The sequence below is a fragment of the Lynx rufus genome, unplaced genomic scaffold, assembly GCF_022079265.1.
Source record: "Lynx rufus isolate CCGP_SWC_20201006 ecotype Redwood Valley unplaced genomic scaffold, mLynRuf1.p SCAF_1, whole genome shotgun sequence".
Taxonomy (NCBI): Eukaryota; Metazoa; Chordata; class Mammalia; order Carnivora; family Felidae; genus Lynx; species Lynx rufus.
In genome coordinates, this window is record NW_025814823.1 from 89,400,459 (window position 1) to 89,424,743 (window position 24,285).

The following is a 24,285-nucleotide window of genomic DNA, read 5'->3' on the forward strand; positions in this document are numbered from 1 at the left end:
GAACCGGAAATACCCGTCCGCTCCAACAAAATGGCTGCTCCCATGATTCATTTCTGCTTAAGATGGCGGCGCCAGGTGGGGCATAGGGACAGGTGAAATGATAAAACTTCATGGTCCCCTTCCGCCACACATTATAATTTAGCAGTGCCATACAAAAACATTCTGAAACCAACTCGATCAAGTGTTTTAAAGAACCCATCAAACGTTCACTGGGGCGTGATGTCTAAGAAGCGGAAGAGGGGAAGTGCACGGCACATTCCCGTCAGGATCGCCCAGTACCTTTGGTATTCCCACGTGGCACAGCCCGAGCCCCGCCCTTTCCGCAGGGTGGCTCGGAGGGCAACGCTGAGGGAGCTTAATTTCTGGGTGAGAACTGCAAGTAATGGTAAGCGATATGAAAAATATGGTATTAAATTTTTTTAAATACACTGTGCTCAGGTGAATTATTAAACCCTAACAGACTTCTGTCTCAGAGGGCAGCTCTTTCATCAAGAGGTTTTTGCTCTGAGGGAATTGGCTGAGGCACTCCCTGTTCGGAAGGGCTTAGTCCAGGCAGGAGTTAAGACGAAAATGGGTTACGGTGCGGAAAAGCGGGAAGGAACGAAAAATCGGTCCGTGGGCCGCTTATCGGTCACCGAGCTCTCGTCTAGGCAGGAGTGCAGAGAGCCGTCATAGAAACTGAACGGCCGCGAGAGGAAAGGCCTCCGGGTTCTGAATTCTGGGGACTCGGGTCCAAAGCCGCTCTGGGCCTAACCACCTCACAGAAAGGCCGGCTGGGGGGTCCAGGCGTGCCCCCAAGGAGGTGTCCTCAGACTGGGAAGCAGTGGAACATGGTTGCCTGGCTGGCTACCGCCCTCCCATTTAACCTCATGGTATGTGAGTATGTAGTGCCTCCCGCTACGGCACATTCTTGAAATTAAGATATGATGCTGGCTGGCAGCGCCTCTCTCAAGTATTTTTAATTTTATTTTTTTAAAGTTTATTTATTTTAAGAGAGAGAGGGAGGTGCACATGAACGGGGGTGGGGGCAGAGAGAGAAGGAGAGAGAATATTCAGGCAGGCTCCATGCTCTCGGCAGAACGCTGGACACTGGGATCGAACTCACTAATCCTGAGATCATGACCTGAATCAAAATCCAGATTCAGATGCTTAACTGACTGAGCCACCCAGGTGCCCCTCAAATATTTTTTAAATGGGGGAGGGGGGGTTGCACAGACCAGGATGATAGCAGTGACTATCATTTATGCAAAATAAGGGGGATTATACATAATTATTTTGTTTGTAATGTGTATTATTTTTAGTTTCACATCTGTAAAATGAGGTTGGAAACAATAGTATCAACCTAAAACGGTGTTGAGGAGAGTAAGTGAGTTAGGTAAAGCACCCAGGGACGCCTTGGTGGCTCAGTCAGTTAATCGACCGATTCTGGATTTTGGCCCAGGTCATGATCTCACAGTTAGTGAGTTCGAACCCCGTGTCCAGCTTTGCGCAGAGAGCACGGAGCCAGCTTGGGATTCTGTCCTCTCTCTGCCTCTCCCCTGCTTGTGCTCTATCTCTATCAATCAATCAATCAATCAGTCAGTCAGTCAATAAATGTAAAGCCGCCCAGAATGGTGCCTGGCAGAGTAAATGCAGGCAAACTTAGCATTTCTTTGGTACCAGTTCCTGTTTTAGGTGTTGGGGGGAATACACCTGTGAGCCAAGACGGTGGGGACCTGTTTTTTGTTTTGTTTTGTTTGGTTTGGTTTGGTTTACATTTGATGGGGTGAGTGGAACGGAGATTGAGAGAGAGATTGGAGCAAAGAGAGGAAGAAGTAGGATACAGCCCTGTGGCTATATGGAAAGTTAATGTTCCAATAAGGGAAAGTATGTGGGAGGAGATGTAGTTGGAGAGACAGTCAGTGCAAAAGTCTTGAACTGGATTGTTGCAGGTGCTGAAACTCAAACCGTGAGATGGAGGTAAGGGGCAATTGACAAGAGGGCCAGCAGGCTTGGGGAAGAATCATGGCTCTTCAGGACGCTGTCCTGACTGTGCTTCAAGGGTCCCAGTCATGTATGTCACCCACCACCATAGCACCCCCAATTAGCTGTCTTCTTGCTTTTCCAACACTATAGTCCAATTCGACTTCAACCTATGTATTTTGTTTCTCCTCTGGTCGTGGGAGACTCTTACCTTCACCCACACCAATATCCAGCTTGCTGTTCATAACTGGGGTCATGCCAAGTGCCCTGGGCACAAATGGAGAGGTGAGAGATTCCACACATCATCTAGTAGAGATGCTCAGCGCAAGCACTCCCCTGGCTGTTGACCTGTATACGCAGAGGATTTCCTCTCAGTTCAAGAACACGAGTTCTTCCTCTCCTATCTCCACTCCCTAAAGAGATCATTGCTCAGTCACTTTATGTTTACCCGCCTGGAGAAATATCATTTGGCTCTCAGTTTTCTTGAATTTTGCCAGGGAGCTGCTGTGGAATCAGCATCCCTGAGGCAAGGCCAAGGGTGCAGGTTTAAAACGAGCCTCCCAGGTCTTACACATGCTCTAGGACGACGCTTCTAGGCATCTCTCAGTTCCTTTCCAGAAGAGGGCGGTCCCAGGCTAGCCCCGCCCTCCCCCAGTCCCATCTTTGGCTGGCCCCTTCACGGAGTCCTCCCTGCCGCCTACCGAGCTCGAAATTTCTGGAAGTGCCTTTGACCTCCCCTAATTCCGTGGGCCTCTTCGTACGCCAGCTCCTTGCTCTGTAAGAGGATTGTGTTAGCGCCCCATCCTATGCGGCCAAGGGAGGGTAATTCGCGTTTTCTCCTGGAGCCTATTAGTACCGGTCTGGCAATGCCAGAGGAGAAGGAGAAATGGAATGTAGTGGACTTCCCCGGACGACCAGATTACAGGTTTTGGGCTTTCCACCTCCAGACTGGAGTTTTCCTCCAGTTACTGCCTGGCCTCCCGGCAAGTCACAAAGTCATTGAAGAGCATTCCTGAACCGAGGGAGGCATGGCCCCGACTCTGGGTGTAGTGAGGGGCAGGAAGGAGGGTGCAGCGGCAGCCTTTCCTTCTCAGCCCCAGCTGGAGTTGAGCCCCATACACACCTGCTTCCCTCTGGGTCCCCATGGTTCCCTGTTAGGCATATGGGCTCACCTGGACTCCTCACACCTCAAGCCCTGCCCCTTCCAGTGGGATGACTCCCCTTGGCTACAGGATGCACAGTTCCCACAACGGGTCTATTGTGGCCGGCCTTTTCATTCCAGATGTCTTTGATCTGGCCTTTAGGAGGTGGAAGTCTGCTGGAGGGCCGCACCTGGCCTTTGGGAGAATTTCTCTGCAGAGCCTTCTTTCTGCTCCTCAGGCTGCCCCTCCTGGAGGGTTCCCCACCCACTTCTAGTCCCAGTCCCTGGGCTGCTCCCTTGTCTCCCACATCCTCACTGGCACCACTTCCATTCCCACACAAGGTAAGCATCCTAAGGGAGAAATTGGAGATGCTCTTTTAAGGAAGTCTGTCTTTTCTGCTGGGCATTCCTAAGACTCATACAGCTGGGAGAAGCCCCTCTGGTTTCCCTGCTAGAGGTCCATAGCCTCTCTTTTAGGAACAGACCTCTATTCCCTCCTGTCAGCATTCAGGAGGTGAGACATGTCTTCCCTTGAATGTGGTGGTGATGACTATTGTGGGTGACAGGTGAAGGGCTGAGGGAAAAGGATGTGGCCAAGGCCAGAGGGCCCACTGCCAGCTAAAGCGGGTGACTTCCCTTCATTCTACTGTTTCTTGGCAGTTTCAGTGTGGTTGGCTCTGGCTCATACTTACTTTTTTTTTTTTTTTTTTTTTTAATTTTTAATGTTTATTTATTTTTGGGAGACAGAGAGATAGAGTGCGGGAGGGGCAGAGAGAGAGGGAGACACAGAATCCAAAGCAGGCTCCAGGCCCCAAGCTGTCAGCACAGAGCCTGATGCGGGGCTTGAACCCACAAACCGTGGGATCATGACCTGGGCTGAAGTCGGACACTCAACTGACTAAGCCACCCAGGTACCCCTGGCTCATACTCCTTTTGTGGGTACACTGTCTCTCCCCTGCTCCTCCCAACTATCAGTTCTCTCCTACACAGAACACACACCTTGTTCTGCCGGGAAGGCCCACCATATTCCATCTCCACTGTTCTTTTCTTTCTTTTTTTAATGTTTATTCATTTTTGAGGGAGAGAGAGACAAACTGTGGGCAGGGGAGGGGCAGAGAGAAAGAGAAACACAGAATCTGAAGCAGGCTCCAGGCTCCAAGCTGTCAGCACAGAGCCCAACAGGGGGCTCGAACTCACCAACCACAAATCATGAACTGAGTTGAAGTTGGATGCTTAACCGACGGAGCCACCCAGGCACCCCTCACCCCCACTTTTCTTAATCTAAGCTTCCTTCAGGTCTCAACTCAGGTTGCCACCCCAGAGAAACCCTCTGTGACCCTCAAGTCTAAGTTAGGCTTCTGGTTTCATACCCTCATAGTGATGGTGTGCTGGGCCTTCATAGCCCTTAGCTCAGTTTCCCCTGATTTGAATCCCTCAGGGATTTTCTCAGTGCCCTGAGGTCAGGGACTGGTCTGTTTGGGCTCATATGCTGCATTTGCTGGTAGAGGGTTTGGTTGTAGAAGATTCCAATCTTGGTAACTAGCCTCACAGGCTAAGTAGTTAAGGGCAAGTAGTTAAAGGGAGTTCCAGGCAGAGGGATCACCATGGGGAGGGGTTAGAGTGGTTTGCATGCAGAAGTTTTGGAGGGATGGTTTCAAATGGGAAGGTAGGAGAGAGTGAAACCCAAGGTGGCCAGAGAGCCTCTATCAGGAAGGAGTTGACTACTAAGGAATCTGGATTTGTCTTGAGGCCTAAGTCTTTCTCTTTAGGATTATCTCATCCCTCTCCTGCCTAGACTTGATTTTGTTGTAAAGTGTTTGGTCTCAGAATGGAGGGTAGGTTGAAGGTTGAAGGAAGACTAGAAACGACAAGAGTTCAGAAGTCACACAAGGGGGTTTGTAGGAGGGTCATGAGAGTCCTATGAAAGGAGAGACTGAGTGAGGACTTACCAATGGCCTTATGATGAGGGATTCAACATGTCTAATCCATCTGTCTCCTCCCTACCCCACCTTCTTCACTCCAGTATCTAGAATTGGGCTCTGATTATAGAAACTAATTCATGATTGAGGCCTAAAGAATTAAGCTGAAAAAGATTAGAAAGAAACATGGGAAGTTCTGTTCTTATTGTAGGTTCTATTGCTTTCTTCCTGGTGAGAGGCAGGGATATGTTATTAAGTCAAAGCCAGGAAGAGATCTTGCAAAAAACCACATATCATTTCCTTATGTCTCTGGATAAATATTCATTGCCCATCTTAGGCAGAAATCTAAAGTCTAATAGTGAAAGCTGCTAAGGCATTCTGTTGGGTTTTCCCTGGGAGAGGGACTGTGGGTTCTCCAGGCCCTAGGTACTTGAGCAGATGTACAGCAAGAGGCTGTGGAAGTGGGTGTGGTCCAGGCAGGTGACTACAGGCCAGGTAGAATTATAAGACATGCTAGGAGAAGGCAAACCTCTGGCTTGTTAAAGGATTTAAAACAACATTAGGTGGTAGGAAGAAACAAAAGATGACCCAAGGTGCCTTTTTTCAGCTTTCTCCTGGAAGACAATTTCATATGAACTAGGGTTGGGAAGGTATGTTAAAATGGAACCTTAAGACTGGCTAGCACACTGTAAGAGGGCTGAAGAGAAAACAGTTCTTTCTACTCACACTTGGATTAAATAGCCAGAGCTTGCTGAGAAATTCCATCCTTTGCTGGAGAGGGTAGACAGAGGATTCTATCTGATTAGGAAATGGCAGACAAAAAAGGGCAGGACCCCTAGGGTCTTCTTCCAGGTGACCTGGGTCCTTCATCTTTGTGGGGCCCTGCTTCATACCAGGTGGAATAGTCAATGAGAAGTCTCTGACCAACTCTGCTGAGTCCTTTAGGATGGGGTAAAAGACTGGGAAGGCCTAAGCATGATCCTCAGTAGCTATGGAAGAATAAGCCTCAGTAGCTATGGAAGAATAAGACCTATTCTTTAAGGCTCAAATCTCTGAGGTATCCATTTTCCTGCTTCTTTGGAAGGGATAGAAGTGGGGAGAAGAGTAGTAACTTAGCGGCCCATTTCCTTCCTTCTTTGCTGGTCTCCTGTCACAGCTCCTACACTTCTCACATTGTAAGATGAGCTATTTCCCTATGCCTGGGGTTCTCATACTATACCTCTGAGGACTCTGGTTTGTGGGCAAAGACTATATAATTAAAAGTTAAATTTGTCACCACTTTTAGCTCTCCTCCTTTTCAGCCCTGTTATTCCTAAAACCTCTCACTTCCTCTTTTCTTATTTAGCACTGCCAGCACAAACTGCTTTCCCTTCTAGGACTCCATGATCTCCTTACCACTCTCTGTCAGGATTTAGGTGTGAGAGGAAAAAGGGAAGAACCCACTTACCTACTTTAATGCTAGGTTTTGCCCCACATCCCATTTTCAAAAAGTCAGGCACCAAATAAAACCTTATTTATACTTCTTTCCCCTCCTATTTTGAGGCCCCAGCTTTGGCTTTTTTGGGGAAGAGGGTAATGCAGTTTCTTTTTTAGCTGCCTTCCCATTAGAGTTCCTTATCACATTTCTCACATGTGATCCACATGAATCACAAGTGGAACTGTTCAAGGTTGTTTTAGTCAGATTTTTAAAAAAAAATGTAAGAAGGCCTTTATTTATTTTAATGTTATTTATTTTTGAGAGAGAAAGACAAAGCGTGAGCAGGGGAGGGGTAGAGAGAGAGAGGGAGACACAGAATCTGAAGCAGGCTCCAGGCTCTGAGCTGTCGGCACAGAGCCTGATGTGGGGCTCGTACTCACAAACTGAAAGATCATGACCAGAGCCAAAGTCGGATGCTCAACTGACTGAGCCACTTTCTTTTATGTATTTGCTTCTGTGCCAAAAAATATCACCTTCTTCTTGATTTTGTTGTACAAAATGTACAAAAATGCCTCTTCTGATGGGGAAAAGAAAGTTGTCTCATTTCTTTGTCATCTTTCCTTTGGACTTGCCTCTATTCCTGAGTCCTAGGAAGGACCAGAATTCAACGTGCCTTCTTTCTATGGAACTATACAATTCAATATAACTTGATAGCCACTAGTGGCTATTTGAAATTAATTAAAATTAAATACAATTAAAAATTCAGTTCCTGAGTTGCACTAGACACATTTCAAGAGCTTAAGTCATATGTAGCTACTATATCAAATAGCATAGATTTAGAATACTTCCATTGTTGCAAAGTCCTTTCAGACCTGGTATAACAGCCTAATGTCTTGTGTCCCCCCTTTCTTTTTTTTTTTTTTTTTTAATTTTTTTTTTTTTCAACGTTTATTTATTTTTGGGACAGAGAGAGACAGAGCATGAACGGGCGAGGGGCAGAGAGAGAGGGAGACACAGAATCGGAAACAGGCTCCAGGCTCTGAGCCATCAGCCCAGAGCCCGACGCGGGGCTCAAACTCACGGACCGCGAGATCGTGACCTGGCTGAAGTCTGTCGCTTAACCGACTGCGCCACCCAGGCGCCCCTTGTCCCCCTTTTTGTAATCTTTTATCAGTCAATAAATATTTGTAATAACTTTCAGTGTTCCAGGATTAACTTTCAGAGGGGGTCAGGAGTTGGGGGTGGGACATAGCATAGAATCTGTAGGTCCTATAAAGATTTCTGGAGGCATGGCATAGGGGCCAGAGGTTGGTGGCTAGTAGAGGAGACTCAGGTTTTAAGGAAGTGCTTTAGGGGTTGACGTTATACTTATTAAAGCAGGGCCACCCCACTCCACCAGGAGCAGGCAGGCTCTGGTTTTGTAAATTCTGCATAATACTTAAAAATCAAAACAAAAAATGACTGCCCTGTAGCCCTGCTGAAACTGATATTTGCTGAAGTGATTGTCTTTTATTACTCATCATTTCTAGATCTTGATTTCATACACTGCTTTATCTGTCATAGGCCTTGTTCTCCCAAATGGCAGTGACATATGCAGCTCTGGCTTAAAAAAAAAAGTTTGCTGGGGTGCCTGAGTGGCTCAGTCGGTTGAGCGTCCGACTTTGCCCCAGGTCATGATGATCTTGCACTCCGTGAGTTCGGGCCCTGTGTTAGGCTCTGTGCTGACAGCTCAGAGCCTGGAGCCTGCTTCGAATTCTGGGTCTCCCTCTCTCTCTGCCTCTCCCCCACTCATGCTCTGTCTCTTTCTCTCTCTCTGTCAAAAATAAACAAACATTAAAAAAAAAATTTTTTTTTAAAGTTTGCTGACTTTGCCACCTGCCTGCCAAGAGCTGGGAGAAGTAGGGGTCATATCAATTAATACACTGATGCTAAGACCGTTTAATAAGGTTCTAGGTAGGTGGGGCTATTTTTCCATTGAACACTTTTTAAAAAGATAATATTAATTTAAATTTAATTTTACAAAGCACAAGCAAGCAGGGGAAGGGCATAGAGAGCAGGGGACAGAGGATCCAAAACGGGCTCTGTGCTGACAGCAGACAGCCTGATATGGGGCTTAAACTCACAAACCATGAGATCATGACCTGAGCCAATGTCAGATGCTGACGGAGTCATCCTGGTGCCCCATTGAACACTTTTAAACACCTATGTCAATCACTGGCTATAGGGCATAAGTAAAGCTGGTAATGGCACATCTGTGGATTTGACCACTTTCCCTGAGTCTAGACCAATGATTCTTAACCATGGATGATTTTGCTCCTGTCACCCCTCTCCACAAGACATTTGGAAATGTTGGGAGACATTTGTGGTTGCCACAGCTGATGGAGGGGTGCTACTTACATCTGGTGGGTAGAGTCCAGGGAATGCTTCTAGGCATCCTATAATGCACAGGACAGCCCCAACCTGCAAAGAATTCTCTTATTCAAAATGTCATTAGTGCTGAGGTTGAGAAACGCTGGTCTAGACTACAGTGTGGATCCGTTCTTCATGCCAAGACTAATCATGAGGTCCAGGCTCAGCAAGAATCTATTAAATTGGGAAAGAAAAAAATTAGGAGTCAGTGAACTGTGGCCTCCACAAAACTGAAGAGCAGGTATAACTAGAGTGTGTTTAACTGCATTAGGAGGCAAAGAGCTAAGGTCATAGTGCAGTTTAAAGTGAGGGTTTCAGGGAGCGCCTGGGTGGCGCAGTCGGTTAAGCGCCCGACTTCAGCCAGGTCACGATCTCGCGGTCCGGGAGTTCGAGCCCGCGGGGCTCTGGGCTGATGGCTCAGAGCCTGGAGCCTGTTTCCGATTCTGTGTCTCCCTCTCTCTCTGCCCCTCCCCCGTTCATGCTCTGTCTCTCTCTGTCCCAAAAATAAATAAACGTTGAAAAAAAAAAATTAAAAAAAAATAAAGTGAGGGTTTCAGATATGTAGCAAGTCTGTAAAGATGAGGTCCCAGGTACAACCATAGGAGTAGTGAGGACCAAGTTTAAACAGTCTGACTTGTGATACAACAGTCAATAGCTGAACCTAGTAGGGAAAACATTCAATAAATAGATGAATATCTGGTGAATATGGATATACCAGTTTTTCCTCAATGTTTTTGGAACTCATAGCTCTACTTTTCATATACGTAAAAATTTCACATTTTCCCTCCAGTGTTATTTAAAATTTCACAAGTATCATGACTAAAAATCAAAGCAAGGGTAATTTTGGAAGGCAAAAATTTATTCAGATGATGTGATAACTATGTCACTGTTAAAAGCCTTATCTTTCTTGGGCGGTGTAGAAGATGTAACAAAACACAAGCTGCTTTAACAATACTCTTGTACTGTTTTCTCCCCACAGCTAGATATACTCCACCCCCCCCCAAAAGCTTTTAAGATGTAAAGAGAAAATGGAATAACAAATGGAACAAAGTCTTCACATATGCTTAGACATTTTATATCCCAATTTCTCTAGAGTATTTATCTGGAAGTTTCTAGTCAAAACAAACAGACTTAAAGTTCCACATACTCCTCTTAAAGGAATTGAACCAACCGACAGTTGAAAACATTCTTTATAAAAGCGACCCCAGGTAGGTTTTAAGAACAAGGTCAAGAACAATCACCCAAAATAGTTATGGATATTTCATATTTTTGTCTTGAAATAACATTCAGAAATCTAGTCCTTGAAAGATTGGCCAAGCAAGTTAGACATTTTTAGCATGAGTTTGCTATGTGTAGCTGGATTTTTGGCAAGTTTTGCTTAAAGTATTTCATAATGAGAGTGATGTTGGTGTTTGCCTTTTGACATTTCAGGGTCAATGTATTTTAAGCTTCAATGCATTACATTCTGTCAAAAGTTTTAATTTTTGAAATTTTAAAGAACAAATTCTCTTTAGATGGTGTTCCAAAATCAGAGGGTTATTTTGTCATTGGTGTTTCAAAATTAGTTCTGTCCATAAATTCAGCTGAGTACAGTTCTTTGACAACCAAGGAACCTTAGTACGTAAGAGAAAACACTCTCAATGGCATTCTGAACAGATCTTCAAGAATCAAGGCAAACTGGGATCAAATCTACTGTTTTTCACAAGGGTTATGCTGACAGCAAGGTGAAGATTTCCAGTAGATTATGGGCCAATCAATGGAAGTGGATGCTTGGTGGGGATTACTACAGTACATCTTACACACAGTTTTCTTCAGTTCTTGCCAAAAACCCAGATTTAGAACATTCCATTGCTGTAGCACCACCAAGTATACTCGTATAATTTTCTTCCAACTCAGTTCATTTGATACAGCTTCAAAAATACTGTTTTTAGTGGTCAAGTATTACGTTTATGAAACCACCACATCCACAGTTTTTAAAGCTTTATTTTTAAACATAAGCAAAGCACACTTTTTTTTTTCAGTAGATTCATCTCAACAGCAAAGAAAGATGAGCTGAAGTTTTTAAAACCTGAAGTTTGATATGTTCAGTCATCATTTCAGAGTTGAGACTGTAGAAGTAGATGAAGAAAGTCTGGAATTCCTCAATTTCCTCTCAAAGTTGTGGCAGCACTTGGAATGCAAAGCTTCACAAATTTCTTCATTTTTTTCTCCTTTGCAATTAAAAGGGCTATTTAATATTATGCTTTCATAGCTTTTGGAAGATTGCTGTTAATATTCCAATACTGTCCAATCTTAAAGCTTCAGAGAACTGTGCTTTGCAGAATACTCCACTGTTTTTAATGGCATAAATTTAACAGTGTTTGGCATTGTGTCACTGCCCAACATTTTCAGGTAACTGGTAACTCAACTGAAGAAGATGACCCTATCTTCTGCATCATAACGTGAATATGTACTTGATAAAAGCCTCAAATAACTTTTTGGCTGCCATCTTTAGCTACCTCAAAGGAGAAAACAGAAAAAGGAGTACTGATGATGGAAGCATCTGGTCCCTCTTGCAGAACGATGAATGATTTTATTGGCGGCAGCTGGGTGGCAGGGCAATACAGGCATCCAGTTGTGCCTGAACCCCAACAAGTGAAATCTTTGTTCATTTCCTTTTTATACACCCATCTGCCGCCTAAAACCTGACACCATTTAATGGTGCCCTTGGTCAAATCTAAATGCTTTTACTTTCATAATCCTCTGATTCTATCTTGAAGAGTCAAGATGAACTCTAACTCATGGGATGGACAAAATGGAAGATGTAAATAAGTAAGCTTTTCAGAGCTAAAAAGCCTCTTTTTATACAAAATTAAACTTTAAAAGTACATTGACCTCGAAACAATATAATTGTCTTGGATATGCAAGAAAAATAGCAGTATAAATATTTAGCATCATACCCACAATGAACATCTGTGGCTACCCAACCTGTTCATATGCCTCATTAATTATAGGCCTTACTCTGAATGTTTCTTGTTCTATCTTTGTATTCCCACCTGCCAAGGAGTTCTTTTATAAATTATAACATTCCCCATATGTGCAATGCTAATATAACTTGTGGAGGGAGAGAGAAAGCCTTTCTCTCCTATTCCTGAAAAATCACTGACCTATTCCTTGAGTCTATGAGTAATAACTCCCTACTCAGTCCCTAAAACTAAAAAGTTTGATCACCTTCAAAGTAGATTAAAAAAATGTGTTCAAGTGGTAGCTGACAAGAATTCACTGTAACCAGAACTGTGTGATGGATAATGCATAATATGAAATAAACCTTTATACAAAAATAGTTCCTTATGATGTTACCTATCATGAGAGTTTTCAGTAAAATTGTAAATTATGCTGCTGGTATATGTTGATCAATGAAAGACAGTAACGAAACTACATTACCAATTACTAAAAGTTTATACATACATAAAATAAAAGTTTTTAACATCTTCATTGTAATTCCTATGTTTGGCAATACCATCTACTTAAATTCTGGTATGTGTTTGAAAATAAAAGTTTTATTTTCTTTTAAATATTCTATATTTTGAAAGGAATTATCCCCAATTTGTTTAACTTGGTTTTGCTGTTTATGTTTACTGGTATGTTTTATAAATAATTCAAGTTTCAAGTGAGTGTTATCTGGCTTCCCTAGTTGAAAAGACCATCTCTTTTAACTTTCAGTGAAAATTGTGGTTTCAAAATCCTTACAGAAAATTCTAGCAGAGGAATGAAAGGTTACCTTCTTTCCTCAGGTTCACTGTACTAAAAACCAGAAGTATAGGACAGAGTTTCTTCTGGAGGCAAACTTTATTACCCTGGGGGAAAGCATGGTGCTAGGGTTGTCCTTAAAGTCAGGTTTGTATGATGAAATTAGCAGTGATTTGTAGTTAAGATTGTAGTGTCTCACTGTGCACTTACCAGTAACCAAATTGAAGGGTGATGATAATAGCTAATGTATGATGCCTTAGGACAACGTTTGTGTTTTGACTGCAACCCAGAGTAAGCAATACGTTTTACTGTGAGACCAAGTATACACAGGTGTACATATAATTTAAAGCTTTCATAAGACAATGTTTACCTTACTATGTTCCATGAACCCTGATATTTTCTGTTTAATTTTAAAATAATGCTGGGCATGACACATTTATTTTAAGACCCACTAATTGGTCAAAATCCATAACTGGAAAACCACTGCTGTAGGAGAACATGAGGAAATAGATTTTATAAACTGTAAAGCACACTGAGATGTGAGCAGCTGCTAATGAATATCCAAGATAAGACTTTTGGGGCCTGAGATATCCTCTCCTTCCTTGGGTACTGCTAGAAGTCACATTCACCTAGGCTTTTGGTAAGGAAGACATTATTTATGTGGTCATTGAGATAACTCTCTACTACTCAGGTCAGGAAAGCAATGTATTAACTAAATCAGAACCCAAAGCAAAGACAAATTACAGGAAAATCAAATAAAAGCAAACATCTGTTTAGTGCTTCATGGTTTATAAAAAACTTTCACATATGTGGTCTCTTTTAATTTTAACAAGCCTAGGGGAAAAGTAAAGGTAAGAGGTGGAGACCTGCCCAAGTTTAGACAGTAAGTGGCAGAGCCAGGTCATCTCATCCTAAATCCCTCACTCCTTTCATGATAAAATACCAGGAAAGGAGAGTGATTAAGGACATGAGACTTCTTTTGATCCATCATAAAGATGTTTATGTCCTCTGCCTCTCTCTACAGGGAAAACAGACCCCACTGAAGGTGAGGAAGCAACCTCAGATTTTGGGAAGGGGGTATGGCCTGTTGCACTTAGTCTATGACTCCTACCTGGCATTTCAGCCTACCAAAACCAGCAATGTTTGTGTGTGTGTGTTTCCCCAGTCATCTGTTTTGACACTGCTTGTGCTCTGAGGTTTCAAATGTCTATTATGGTTCAAGTACTTAATGGCTTTCCATTCCTATGTGTTAAGGGTCTTGGAGTCTTGGTCAGGTACACCCTCAGTACTCAACAGAGTGAAATTTGGTACTAGGGACATGCCACTGATACTCAGCTTGAAAGGGAATAACAACAGTGGTCAGCTTTGGTGCCTCTGCTCAGCTTCCTTTGGGGAAGCCAATCAGCCTCAGCCATTGTGTCTCTTGTCCACATATGCCCATCTCTCTCCACTACTGTGCCCTTATCTCTCACAAAAAAGATTCAACTAGCAAGTATCTGCCTCCCAGCTGCCCTTGTTTTTCTCTCCACTCCCCTCACCCCCCCATTCTCCTTCCCCCCTTGTGCCTCTCACCTTGTACTCCTGCACCACCTCCTCCATTGGCACCACGCTGTGTTGTTTGTGGGTCCTGGATTCTCGGCACACCACACAGATAGCCTCTTTGTCCACTTCACAAAAAAGTTTCAGGGCTTCCTGGTGTTTGGAGCAGATGCCCTGATCATTCCCCCGACTTCCTCGATAAGGAGTGGGGCTCATCTGGCGAATTATCTGGACCATGTTGGCTAGCTGCAAGTTGGGACGAAAGCTGCGACGCTTAAAGCTCTTTCGGCACTGGGGACAGATGAACTGACGTGGAGGGGGCGGAGGAGGGGGGGGAGGTGGAGGAGGAGGAGGCAAGTGGGTGTCAGGATACAGCTCTTCCTCGTCCTCGTATTCTTCCAATATCTCCTCTTCTGGGTAGACGTCAATTCTCAGGTCATGTCTCAAGCTTCCCAGGTAATAGTCCTGATCTTCCTCCTCTTCTTCCTCCTGGTCCCACACATAGTCCATGTTGTCCCTATTCCTGACGCCACCGTCACCAACCCAGAGTTCATCTTCTTGGTCCTGGAACACCTCGTCAGCACTGCCCTGGTACAAAACCTCTCGAATAGAGTTGTCCCATCCACCGGTGGCCCCCTCCACATCGTCGTCCTCGTCTTCTTCCCATCCATCTTCTTCCCCGTCCCTGTCTTCCTCATCTTCCTTGCCCCACAGTTGGGTCACACATCCTCGGCAGAAGTTGTGCCCACAGCCTATGGAAACGGGATCCTTGAAGTAATCCAGGCAGATGGCACACACCGCTTCCTCCTGAAGGGTCTGCATGGGGTTAGGAGTAGTGGCACAGCCAGCCATTTTAATGCGCAGCCTGGAGGTGTGGATGCGTCAACTCCGAGCTGAGGAGCGGGGAACGTGTCTGCAGGCTACGTGTCCAAGCTACGCTTGTGACCCAAGGTTTTTCTCTACACTGCTCTTCCTCCTCAGGCCGGCAAAGGAGCCTTACTCCCCTCCCTCAGGCTCTTCCCAGCTCAAGGCGCGAAAGCCCTCTAGCGCTGACTCAGCCGCCCTCCAAGAGGAGCGGGAGCGGAACCAGGCTGCAGCTTCCACTTTCCTTCCAGCCTCAGCTTGCAAATCCGGGTCCCGACACGTTTCTTGCCTCCCTCCAGGTTTGCCCGACCCAGCGGCGTCCTCCTCTGGTGGCGGCACTCCCCACCCAGCCCGAGGCGACCGAAAATGACGTAGGCACTCTAACCCACACTCGGAAAGGGTAGACTGAGCCAATGGAGGACTACGTTCTCTATGATGCCCCAGGGGACGCGACGGTTGGGAGCCCTGACGGCCATCCAGCCGGTCCTGATAGGAAAGACGTGAGAATGGGCAGAGGTGGAAAGAGAATCAACAGACCATTACACCGCTCCACACCAGCCAGACACAGAGTGTCCAGCAGTCCCTCAGCCGAGGCAGTTCCCCGGACACGGACCCAAAAGGGTGGGGAGAGCTGCGTCCAAACTCGTGCTCTCGTGCACTTTCGGCCCTTCTAGCCTGAAGCCTTTGTGGTAGTGAGAACGCCCTCTCCACGGAGGCCACGCTCGAGGGTGTGGCCTGCAAGAACGCAGTGGGGTGGTGCTTGCGGTAGCGTGGAGTGGCTGTGAAATCAAAGGATCTCGCGTGGGGACTCGTATACCTCCAACTTTTCTCCTCAAACCAATGAATCCCTTACTACCTGCAGAGCCTCGGCTTTCTAGCCCTCATCTCTTCCGTTACGACTTCTATGTCCATCTCCACTGTCCTGCAATTTCTCAGATAACCTCAGACTCAGCATGCCCTACGCTGACTTATTCTATAGATCTTTTTGTCTTCATCAATAATGCTTCCATTCACCATCCCCTCACTTATCCATGCATGCATGCATGCATGAATACATCCACCCATCCACCTGCCCATTCATTTCATTAATGTCCATCATTAATTCATTTAATTCATCCATCTATCACATACATGCATAACCCATCCATTTATCCATCCACTTTATTATAGGAACAAAAACATGAGTAAGGCATGATCAGTCCCTTCAAGGTGTTCAGAGTTACAGGCGTGTGGTTATCCTTAACCCAAGGTTTTTACAAGGTTTGTTTTTCTTTCTTTCCTTGGCCCTCATTAAGAAGTGCATTGCACATGTTAATCTAATATAGACTTGCACATATGTAACAGAAATAAGATTTCTGAAAATTGTTCTTTCCCTTATGGCAGTCAAGGCACCCTGATATGTTCTATTCTATTTTGCTTCGGTAAAATGCTGTTCAAGATCCACTGGTATGATTGCACCCCTCACTAATTGGTCACTATTTGGTTTGAGGAACACCACCTGCCCTAATGGAATCTTCAAGGCACCCTGGAACCCCTGCTGTCCCTCTCTGAGCCCAAACTTGAACTGTAAATTCTACAGAGCAGGGATGGTAAATATGCTGTTAACATTGTACATGCAGCTTATCTATCATAATGCTGAACATACAGCCTATCTGCTGAATAAATAGTAAACAAACACAACAAAATGCAACCATCAAGTCCTGCTGATTTTTATCTCCCCAAACCTAGGCCAATTTCTCTATCTCTTCCTGTCATCCTAGATCTGACCCTATCAGCTTCCAAGTGGATACATTTCCTAAAGGGTCATTTGCCCTCATTTCAGTCCATCCTGAAGCCACCAGAACCATCCACCTGAAATGGAAGTCTGACACACTCATGCTAGGCTGTTGGCCTCTATGTCTTTGGGCATGTTCTTCCACCTGGAAGGCTTTTGTTTCACTGGTTCACCCAGATATAGCTCCTTAATTATCCTTCAGGTCTCTGCCTAGGCATAACCTCTTGAAGGAGATGCTTCCCTGAGGCTCGTCCCAGACTGTGTTAGCACTCCAACTCTGTCACTTAACTCTGTGTGTGACTTTGGACTAGTTTCTTAACAACTGTGCTGCTATATCCCCATCTGCAAAATAAAGATGACAGTAGCACACATATATTAGAGTTGTTGTGAAGTTGGAATAATTGACATCTGTAAAGTAATTGGAACAGTGCCTACTGGGGCTATCTTTGTATCCCCATCACCTACTATTATATGCCCTTCCTGTAGTAGATGAGCCATAGAAGAAAGTCCTCCTCTTTGAAGGGTCAGGAGATTGGGACCCTGTGGTGAAAAATATCCTACTGCCTGTCGTTTAGTGGTTTGGAAAACCTTATGTTTGGAGAGGGAGGGAGTTGAAACCCAGGCCTGGCCTGCCTACAGTGGGGCATCTATTGGTAGTGTTTATTTGTTAGGAAACTAACAAGTAAATTCCCAGTATACAATCTGGGGGCCTTCCTAGAGGTCATGACCGAGCTGAGGAGCCATGAGGGGAAATCTGAACAAGAAGAACTGAAACTGCATTTCAACCCCATCTCTGAATGAGGGTTGTACCCTACACATGGAATGGTAGGGGAACCAGCTGGGGAGTAGAACAAAAGAAGAGGGGGCTGCTCAGAGTTGCATGCTCTTTGGACCCAACCAGCCATGTGCCCCTAGCAGAATTTTTAGGTTGGAGAAGCCCACACAAGAGTTCAACTGCAGATAATTAAATTCCAGTTCATGGTGACAAGGCAAGCCCTTGTCACAGACACTGGGGACCATTTGTCAGAGGTACTAGAGAGGCAGTCTAGCATTGGTTACATTGCCCAGGGGTTGACAAATCTGGCCCTCAGTTTCTTTTTGTAAACCCCAAGAAGTAAGAATGGTTTTTAAATTTTATTTTTTTTAATTTTTTTAAATTTAAATTAAAAAAATTTTTTTTAATTTATTTATTTTGAGAGAAAGAGTGCAAGCATGCATGCATGAGTTGGTGGGGGTGGGGCATAGCAGAGAGAGAGGGAGAGAGAGAATCCCAAGCAGGCTCCACACTGTCAGCACAGAGCCCAAAGTGGGACTCAATCCCACGAACTGTGAGATCATGACCTGAGCTAAAATCCAGTGTCAGGGGCTCAACTGACTGAGTCACCCAGGGCACCTCAAGAATGGTTTTTAAATTTTAAAGGAGTTCAATAAAGATGAATATGTGGATGGAGACTATATGTGGCCAGAGAAATCTAAAATATTTACTCTCTGATACTTTACAGAAAATGTTTGCTGACACCTGGGCTAGGAGGCATGGAATAGAGGATCTCTAGAGTGTCTTTTGATGTGATTCTGGCTTGTTTCTCCCCTCTGGGTTCAAGAGCCAGACTCTTTCCCTAGCACTCCCTTCTTGAGTCAGATTACAGAGGACCTAGCTGGACAGGTGAGTGTGACCAGTAGGTCTGCCTTGAGTCTGGTTGTGGGTTTGTGGGTGGTGTCACTGTTATAGACTCCAGAAATACTGGTAGTTCTTTCACTCCCCTCCACCTGAAATGTGACATCCATACAGAAATGCACAAATCATAAATTTATAGCTCCAAAAAAATTTCAAAGTTATACATTGAGAACAAGAAATGGGCATCCCAAGAAATCCCATGCCCACTTCCACTCATTCCCCATAGCAAGCAAGCACTATCCTGACTTCTGTAGCCATGGATTAGTTTTGTCTTTTTATGAACTTCACCAAAATGGAACATACAATGTGTGCTTTTATGCTTGGCTTCTTTCATTTTACTTAATGTCCAGGGGATTCATCCATGCTGTTGTATGTAGTAGTAAATTCTTCATTCGAATTTGGTATAACTGCTCCATTGTGTAAGTAGAGCAAATTTGTTTACCTGTTCTTCTGTTGAGAGGCATTTGGGTTGTTTCCAGTCTGGGGCTATTATGAACAGTGCTTTGAACACTTGAATCTGTCATTTAGTGAACATATGTATGGATTTTCTTCTTCTGGATGTAAGATTTAGGAGTCAAGTTACTAGGTTAGAGGGATACATAGGTTTAGTTTTGAGTACATCCTACTTAACTGTTATTATTTAAACCTTGGAATTAAAAGCCCCCTGCACTTTGGTTATTTCACCGGGATGGGTGGGGCTGGACCAGAGTGGGACACTGAGGCTGAGTGAGAGGTAGTAACTAGGCCTCTGGCGTGCTACCCCAGGCCTCTCCTTGCTGACACCTCCCCAGAGCAGACCAGGTCAGCTAGCATGAGGTACCAGTCCTCAGGCAGCACACAAAGTTAGGGATCTCAGGAGCAGCCTGTTGTCATTATCAGGGATTTTAGGGGACACCTCAAGCTCAACCTGTCCCCCAACTCATTTCTTTCAAAGGGCATTCTCTTCACCTCACCACCTCCTTTCTTTTTTTTTTCTTTTTTTTTTTTAACGTTTATTTATTTTGGAGACAGAGAGAGACAGAGCATGAAAGGGGGAGGGTCAGAGAGAGGGAGACACAGAATCTGAAAGAGGTTCCAGGCTCTGAGCTGTCAGCACAGAGCCTGACGCGGGGCTCGAACTCACGGACCGCGAGATCATGACCTGAGCTGAAGTCGGCTGCTTAACCGACTGAGCCACCCAGGCGCCCCTCACCACCTCCTTTCCATCTAGCCTTTAGAGTTGAAGATGATGAGTGCCAGGCACCCCATTTCCTGATGGGGACAGATGCTGGATGGAAGACATATGATCCAGGACAGTTCCCCTGTGTCTTCTCCTCTGGTGTCCTGGTGGGGAAGATCAGGGAGCCTGTGTGGGTAAGAATCCACCCTCCCAACCCCCCAAGCCCCATCTGATTCATGGTCAGGTCTAACTTGGAGCCTGCAATATTCTCCCTGCTCCCAACATTCTCAGACACTCCCTAGCTCCCTCCCGCTGGCTGTTTCTTCCCAGGCAAATGTCTCAGGAGGTGGTTGCAAGGACAGATTTTGCCTTCTGAGCTTAGTACTCTGTGAAGGGAAAATGAGTTTTGGCACAGCCTTCATCTTCCTTAACTCAGGCTCAGCTTCTCCTCCATTTTCACTGTAATGCTTTGGCTCTCTGGATCTCTCCCTGTCCTGGATTTGCTCTAGCATGTGGCTCCGTCAATGTGGCCAGGAAGCAGGCCTAGAGAAACCTGAGGGTCAGCCTTTTGGCATAGGGCAGACTGGCAGACTGACTCCCTTTTCCCTAGCTGTTTGTCTTGAGGTGAAGCTGTGTGATTCCATTCTGGAACTTACTATTCAGTTACGTGGCAGTCTAGGGGCAAGGCTAAAGAGACACAAATGAAACAGCCTGTGTCTTCAATCCTCTTCTGTTTACATTGGTCTGTGAGCTTCTTCAGGAAGTTAGGGGATTAAAAAAAAAAAAAAAAAAAAAAGACTCGTCCAGGACTGGGCCTTCCTCCTGGTCTTTGTTGCTGGCCAGGCCCTGACTGCCTGGACACACCCGAGAGACATGTGCTGTGGGCATCATGGAACCTCAGAGCAGGGATGGCTCGGAGGGCTTCTGGGAGCATGACCTGAGCACAAGTCTCAGAGAATTCCTGGAGGCTGTGGGGAGAGTAGGTGTGGCATTCTAGGATTGGAACAGTGCAGTTACTTACAGGACTGAGGCTGCAATGGGGATAGCCTGTAAGGAAGCCTTAGTATTTGGTGGACATAGAAGCTAATATTCATCGAATACTCATAATTTATTATATATTAATCAATGCATTCATTCATTCGACACACCATCACAAAGCACAATTCCAGGCCACACTGAATTCTGCCCTAAATATGGTGGTCTGGAAAAAGTCATGGTTTGGGACTAGAGTCCAGAGGGTTAGCAGGTAACATCTGTGTCAGTGGAGGGGTATCTCAGTGCAGCCTGAAGACTAGAGAAGTCTGATGTAGCATTCCTCCCATGGGGAAGATGTCTTGGCCTCTGTGAGTGAGGGAATGGCCTGTGGATGGAGATCCCATGGTTCTGACCCAAGGTTAGGCCAGTCTAGGCTGAGAGAGAGAAGGAGTTCTCAGGAGCAGCTAGTGGAAGTATTGCCCTGCTGGGTGAGAAGGTTGCTCTTCCTGTGGGTCTGTGATTTTTTGCAAAGCTGTCTTCCTGTCCTTGCCAGATTTGTAGGCTCCTTTACTGCTTCCAAGTGTATTTAGAACCCTCCTCACTTGCCCTCCTGCCTCTGTCTACTCCTAAGACTGTGGTAGTAATCAGGGGGCACCCAGGGGAACACTTGGGGCTCAGATGAACTCCCTCTGTGTTTGCCTTCTGTCCCCTCACGAGCTTCTCTCCAGGCAGGAGTGGCTGAGGAAAGAACCAGGGACGTAGGCAGGCAGGGCATCTAGGCTGGTCCTGCTGGGTCCAGAGCCCCTGTCTTTTGGTTGAGATCACTGACCAGCCATTGCTAAGCAGAGAAACAAAAATGGGAGAGGGAGCAAGGCCTGGGTTAAGCGAGACCACCCTATTTTCTGGGCCTGTTCATCTCTCTGTGGAATTAGACTCGGGACTCCCAGGTTCACCTCCTACCTGGCCATGAGGTGCTGGTGCATGTTCCTTTGTCTCAGGTTTTGCAGGTGCACTGGACTTAAAACCAATATATGCTTGGGGTGTGGGTGGAAGAGAGAGATGTGCACTGGAGAGAGCTGACATCCTGGACAGGAAGGACTCTAACATGAGAAGCAGAGAGAGGTGGCATGATCATGGGGTTGGGGGGGAGAGTGTGTCAAATTATCAGGGGCTTGTAGGGTGCTATATGGGGTTCCTTCAGGTCTAAAATTTATTTTATGGTTCCATGGGCAAAACACTGAACTAGTCTGTAAAGGAAATATGATTGAAACAAAATAAAGCTGAAGGATGCTCAGTTGCCAAGATCTCATAATCCAGTTATAGAGCAGATACTTCATGAAGGTCAGAATGGTGGTGCCCTTGGCAACAAGAAGATCAGATTCTTTCAGGGGTGTGAACTAGAAGTTATTGGGTTAGTAGGACTCAGGAAAGGAGAGAACAGCCCCCGCTCCATGTTAGGGGGCAGTGTAGTGGCCACCCCTCTCCTCAAGATATTTTTGTCTACCAGGCCCTGTCCCCAGAGTCCCAGGTTCCCATGCAGATGTCAGGTTCCCAACTACCGGGAAGGTCAGGTAGGTGGAGGTTGAGGAAAGCCATCAGGAAAAGGAAGTGAGGTGAAAGAAAGGAATGGCTATCAAGGGCAGATACAGACAGCATAGCCCAAGCCCTCAGGCAATTTCTAAACCAAGTAGCCAATGAGGCCACTCTCTGATAAGTGGTGACCCTAACCTTTGGGTTGTGGCAGGTGGCTGGGGCTCTGCTGCCATCCTGTAGGCACCGTTCTGAAACTGTATCAGTCCATGGCCTTTCTGCCCTCTCTCCTCATCAGAGAGATGGTCCTACAATCCTGCAGCCCAAGAAGTTCTCAGAGTTCTGCACATAGAGATGCGCAGAACTGAATAGGAAATTCTAGCCCATTCTGCCCAAGGCTCACACTTATAGAAGCCAGTGTCAGTGGGAGGAGTACCTCGTCTAAGGCTCCCTGAATTTACAAACCCTCTGTATCAAAGAAGCCACACAAACTGCTGGTCTAAGGCCTATGCTTCACTAGGCAGGACCAATGCTGGAGGATGCGGTGGGTAAAGTTAGCTGTGGGTGAAGGAGCCTGATGTCTTTGGGGGTAGGGGGACAGAAATGTGACATAGCTATACTAATTCAAAGTGAGACTGACTGACCAGAGCCTCCTCCCATCTGCTTCTCCACAAATACACTGGGCCCTCATGCTCCTCAGGGATGGAGTTTTGACCTTTGCTCTGGAGATCCTAAGCACATCTTCAAAGGTCAGCACAGGCACTTGTGCCTTCCATTGGTGTGGGCCAGACCCACCTTGTGCTTCAACATTTTCACTGTACAGACAAGTATAAAAATAAAATATTTATTATCACAAAATCTTATTAATACAGGTCCACAGCCCTTACCTGAAACCCTGGGGGCCAGATGTATTTAAGAATTTAGAATTCTTTGGGCTTTAGAAAATGCCAAAGTACAGATGCTGAATGTTACATAACATCTCCAGAGTTTGTCTGGGGCACCACTCCATAATCAAATATATCAATATATCTGTGGAAAATTGTGAAAAGGCACACTGGCCTACAAATAGCCTCACTTCACTTCAGGTTGGGTTTTGATGCCAAAATAAGGAAGGAACTTCTGGTTTTGGGTTAGGGTTTTCACAGTTGCAGATAAGGGATTACAGATTTGTGCTTACGTACCCATTTACAGAATGGCACAGATGTCATTGAGGTTTTTGGTGCAGTAGTGAAGTGCCCAGGCTGTAGCCACAGACTTCCTGGTTTCATGTCCTGGCTCTGGCACAAACCAGCCATAGGACCTTGGGCTTCAATGTCTTCACCTGTAGCACAGGATTATTAATTCTCCCACACAGGCGTGTTATGAGGATCACACAGTTTAGTACATGTAAAAGTGCTCAGAACCAGCATAGCATGGATCCTGATGGCAGCACTAAAACAGGCAGACAGACATTAGAGACACATTTTCAGTGCAATCACATAGTTGCAAGCTCACTGCTGAGGTTCTTCAGGCCACCAGGGCAGGCTGAATCTGTCTAGTATCACAAATCTTTCACATCCTTCAGCTTGGGGCCTCCCAGGGCTGCAGACATGAAGGTTTCAGAAATCCCCACAAGAGGCTTAGTCATGCCTTGGGGCTCTACAGAGAGGCAGAGGCTGCCCTGTGAAGGGCCCAAGCTTGTGTCCTTTATGCCAGTGGAGTGGTCCCTCTGCTGTGGCTCTGGAGTCCTCTCCCTTTGCACATCTGCTGGCTGGCCGTGAGACTTGAACTGCTCTCTGAGTAAACAAAAATGTGTGCTCCCCAGGAGATTCTTATTTACAAAGGAGACGTAGGGTTTCTGCTATACTGAAATTCAGAGAAGGAGAGGCTGGACCTTCCCAGACACATCCTTAACAAGAATTCTTAACAAGCATTTCCACAGGACATAGTGAAACTTCTCTTCCCCTTATTGTAAAAGTAACATGTACTTATTGTAAAAATTCAAACCATTCAAGAGGACAGGATGGAAAATACTGACTGTATTGTTTTCCATCCTTCAGCTGCCCTGGGCTAACAGGTCCCTGGGCACCTGTCCCTTGAACTTCTCATACACACAAAGTCACCCCCTGCTACACACCCCCCCCATACACCGTCACTCCCTACACACCCTCACACACATCATGGACCCCCTTGTCCTCACACACCCACCCTCA

General features: G+C 45.6%; 1 protein-coding gene and 2 long non-coding RNA genes across 11 annotated transcripts; 1 reads left to right on the top strand and 2 right to left on the bottom strand.

Moving 5' to 3' along the window:
* Positions 1–100: 100 nt before the first annotated feature.
* On the top strand, positions 101–12,322 carry LOC124514597 (uncharacterized). Of its 2 annotated transcripts, none has more exons than XR_006962632.1 (2): positions 101–385; positions 11,240–12,322. It is a non-coding gene; the product is annotated as an uncharacterized LOC124514597 (long non-coding RNA). The 2 variants fall into 2 exon arrangements; XR_006962633.1 differs by lacking the exon at positions 101–385 and adding an exon at positions 3,308–3,445.
* Positions 1,517–15,346, bottom strand: TRIM52 (tripartite motif containing 52). 7 transcript variants are annotated; one of them, XR_006962630.1, is made up of 3 exons: positions 14,150–15,345; positions 8,837–9,022; positions 1,517–2,310 (listed from the first exon to the last, which is right to left on the bottom strand). XR_006962630.1 is itself a non-coding variant. In XM_047082642.1 (2 exons), the coding sequence occupies exons 1-2, from the start codon at positions 14,966–14,968 to the stop codon at positions 2,269–2,271; spliced, it is 861 nt and encodes a 286-aa protein (XP_046938598.1). In that variant the 5' UTR covers positions 14,969–15,346; the 3' UTR covers positions 1,517–2,268. The 7 variants fall into 7 exon arrangements, 6 of the variants coding, with proteins under 6 accessions (XP_046938598.1, XP_046938614.1, XP_046938582.1 ...); XM_047082642.1 differs by lacking the exon at positions 8,837–9,022 and having other exon boundaries at positions 14,150–15,346; XM_047082658.1 differs by lacking the exon at positions 1,517–2,310 and having other exon boundaries at positions 8,523–9,022.
* Positions 15,347–19,558: 4,212 nt separating this feature from the next.
* LOC124514626 (uncharacterized) lies at positions 19,559–24,178 on the bottom strand. 2 transcript variants are annotated; one of them, XR_006962637.1, is made up of 4 exons: positions 23,275–24,178; positions 22,738–22,908; positions 21,524–21,663; positions 19,559–19,752 (listed from the first exon to the last, which is right to left on the bottom strand). It is a non-coding gene; the product is annotated as an uncharacterized LOC124514626 (long non-coding RNA). The 2 variants fall into 2 exon arrangements; XR_006962638.1 differs by lacking the exon at positions 22,738–22,908 and having other exon boundaries at positions 23,275–24,177.
* Positions 24,179–24,285: the final 107 nt, after the last annotated feature.

Coding starts and splice junctions, on each gene's coding strand:
- TRIM52 (XM_047082626.1), bottom strand. CDS start 14,968: ATGGCTGGCTGTGCCACTACTCCTAACCCCATGCAGACCCTTCAGGAG. Junction 11,059..14,149: donor AGGTGGTGCAGGAGTACAAG/GTGAGAGGCACA, acceptor TTAATTGCAAAG/GAGAAAAAAATGAAGAAATT.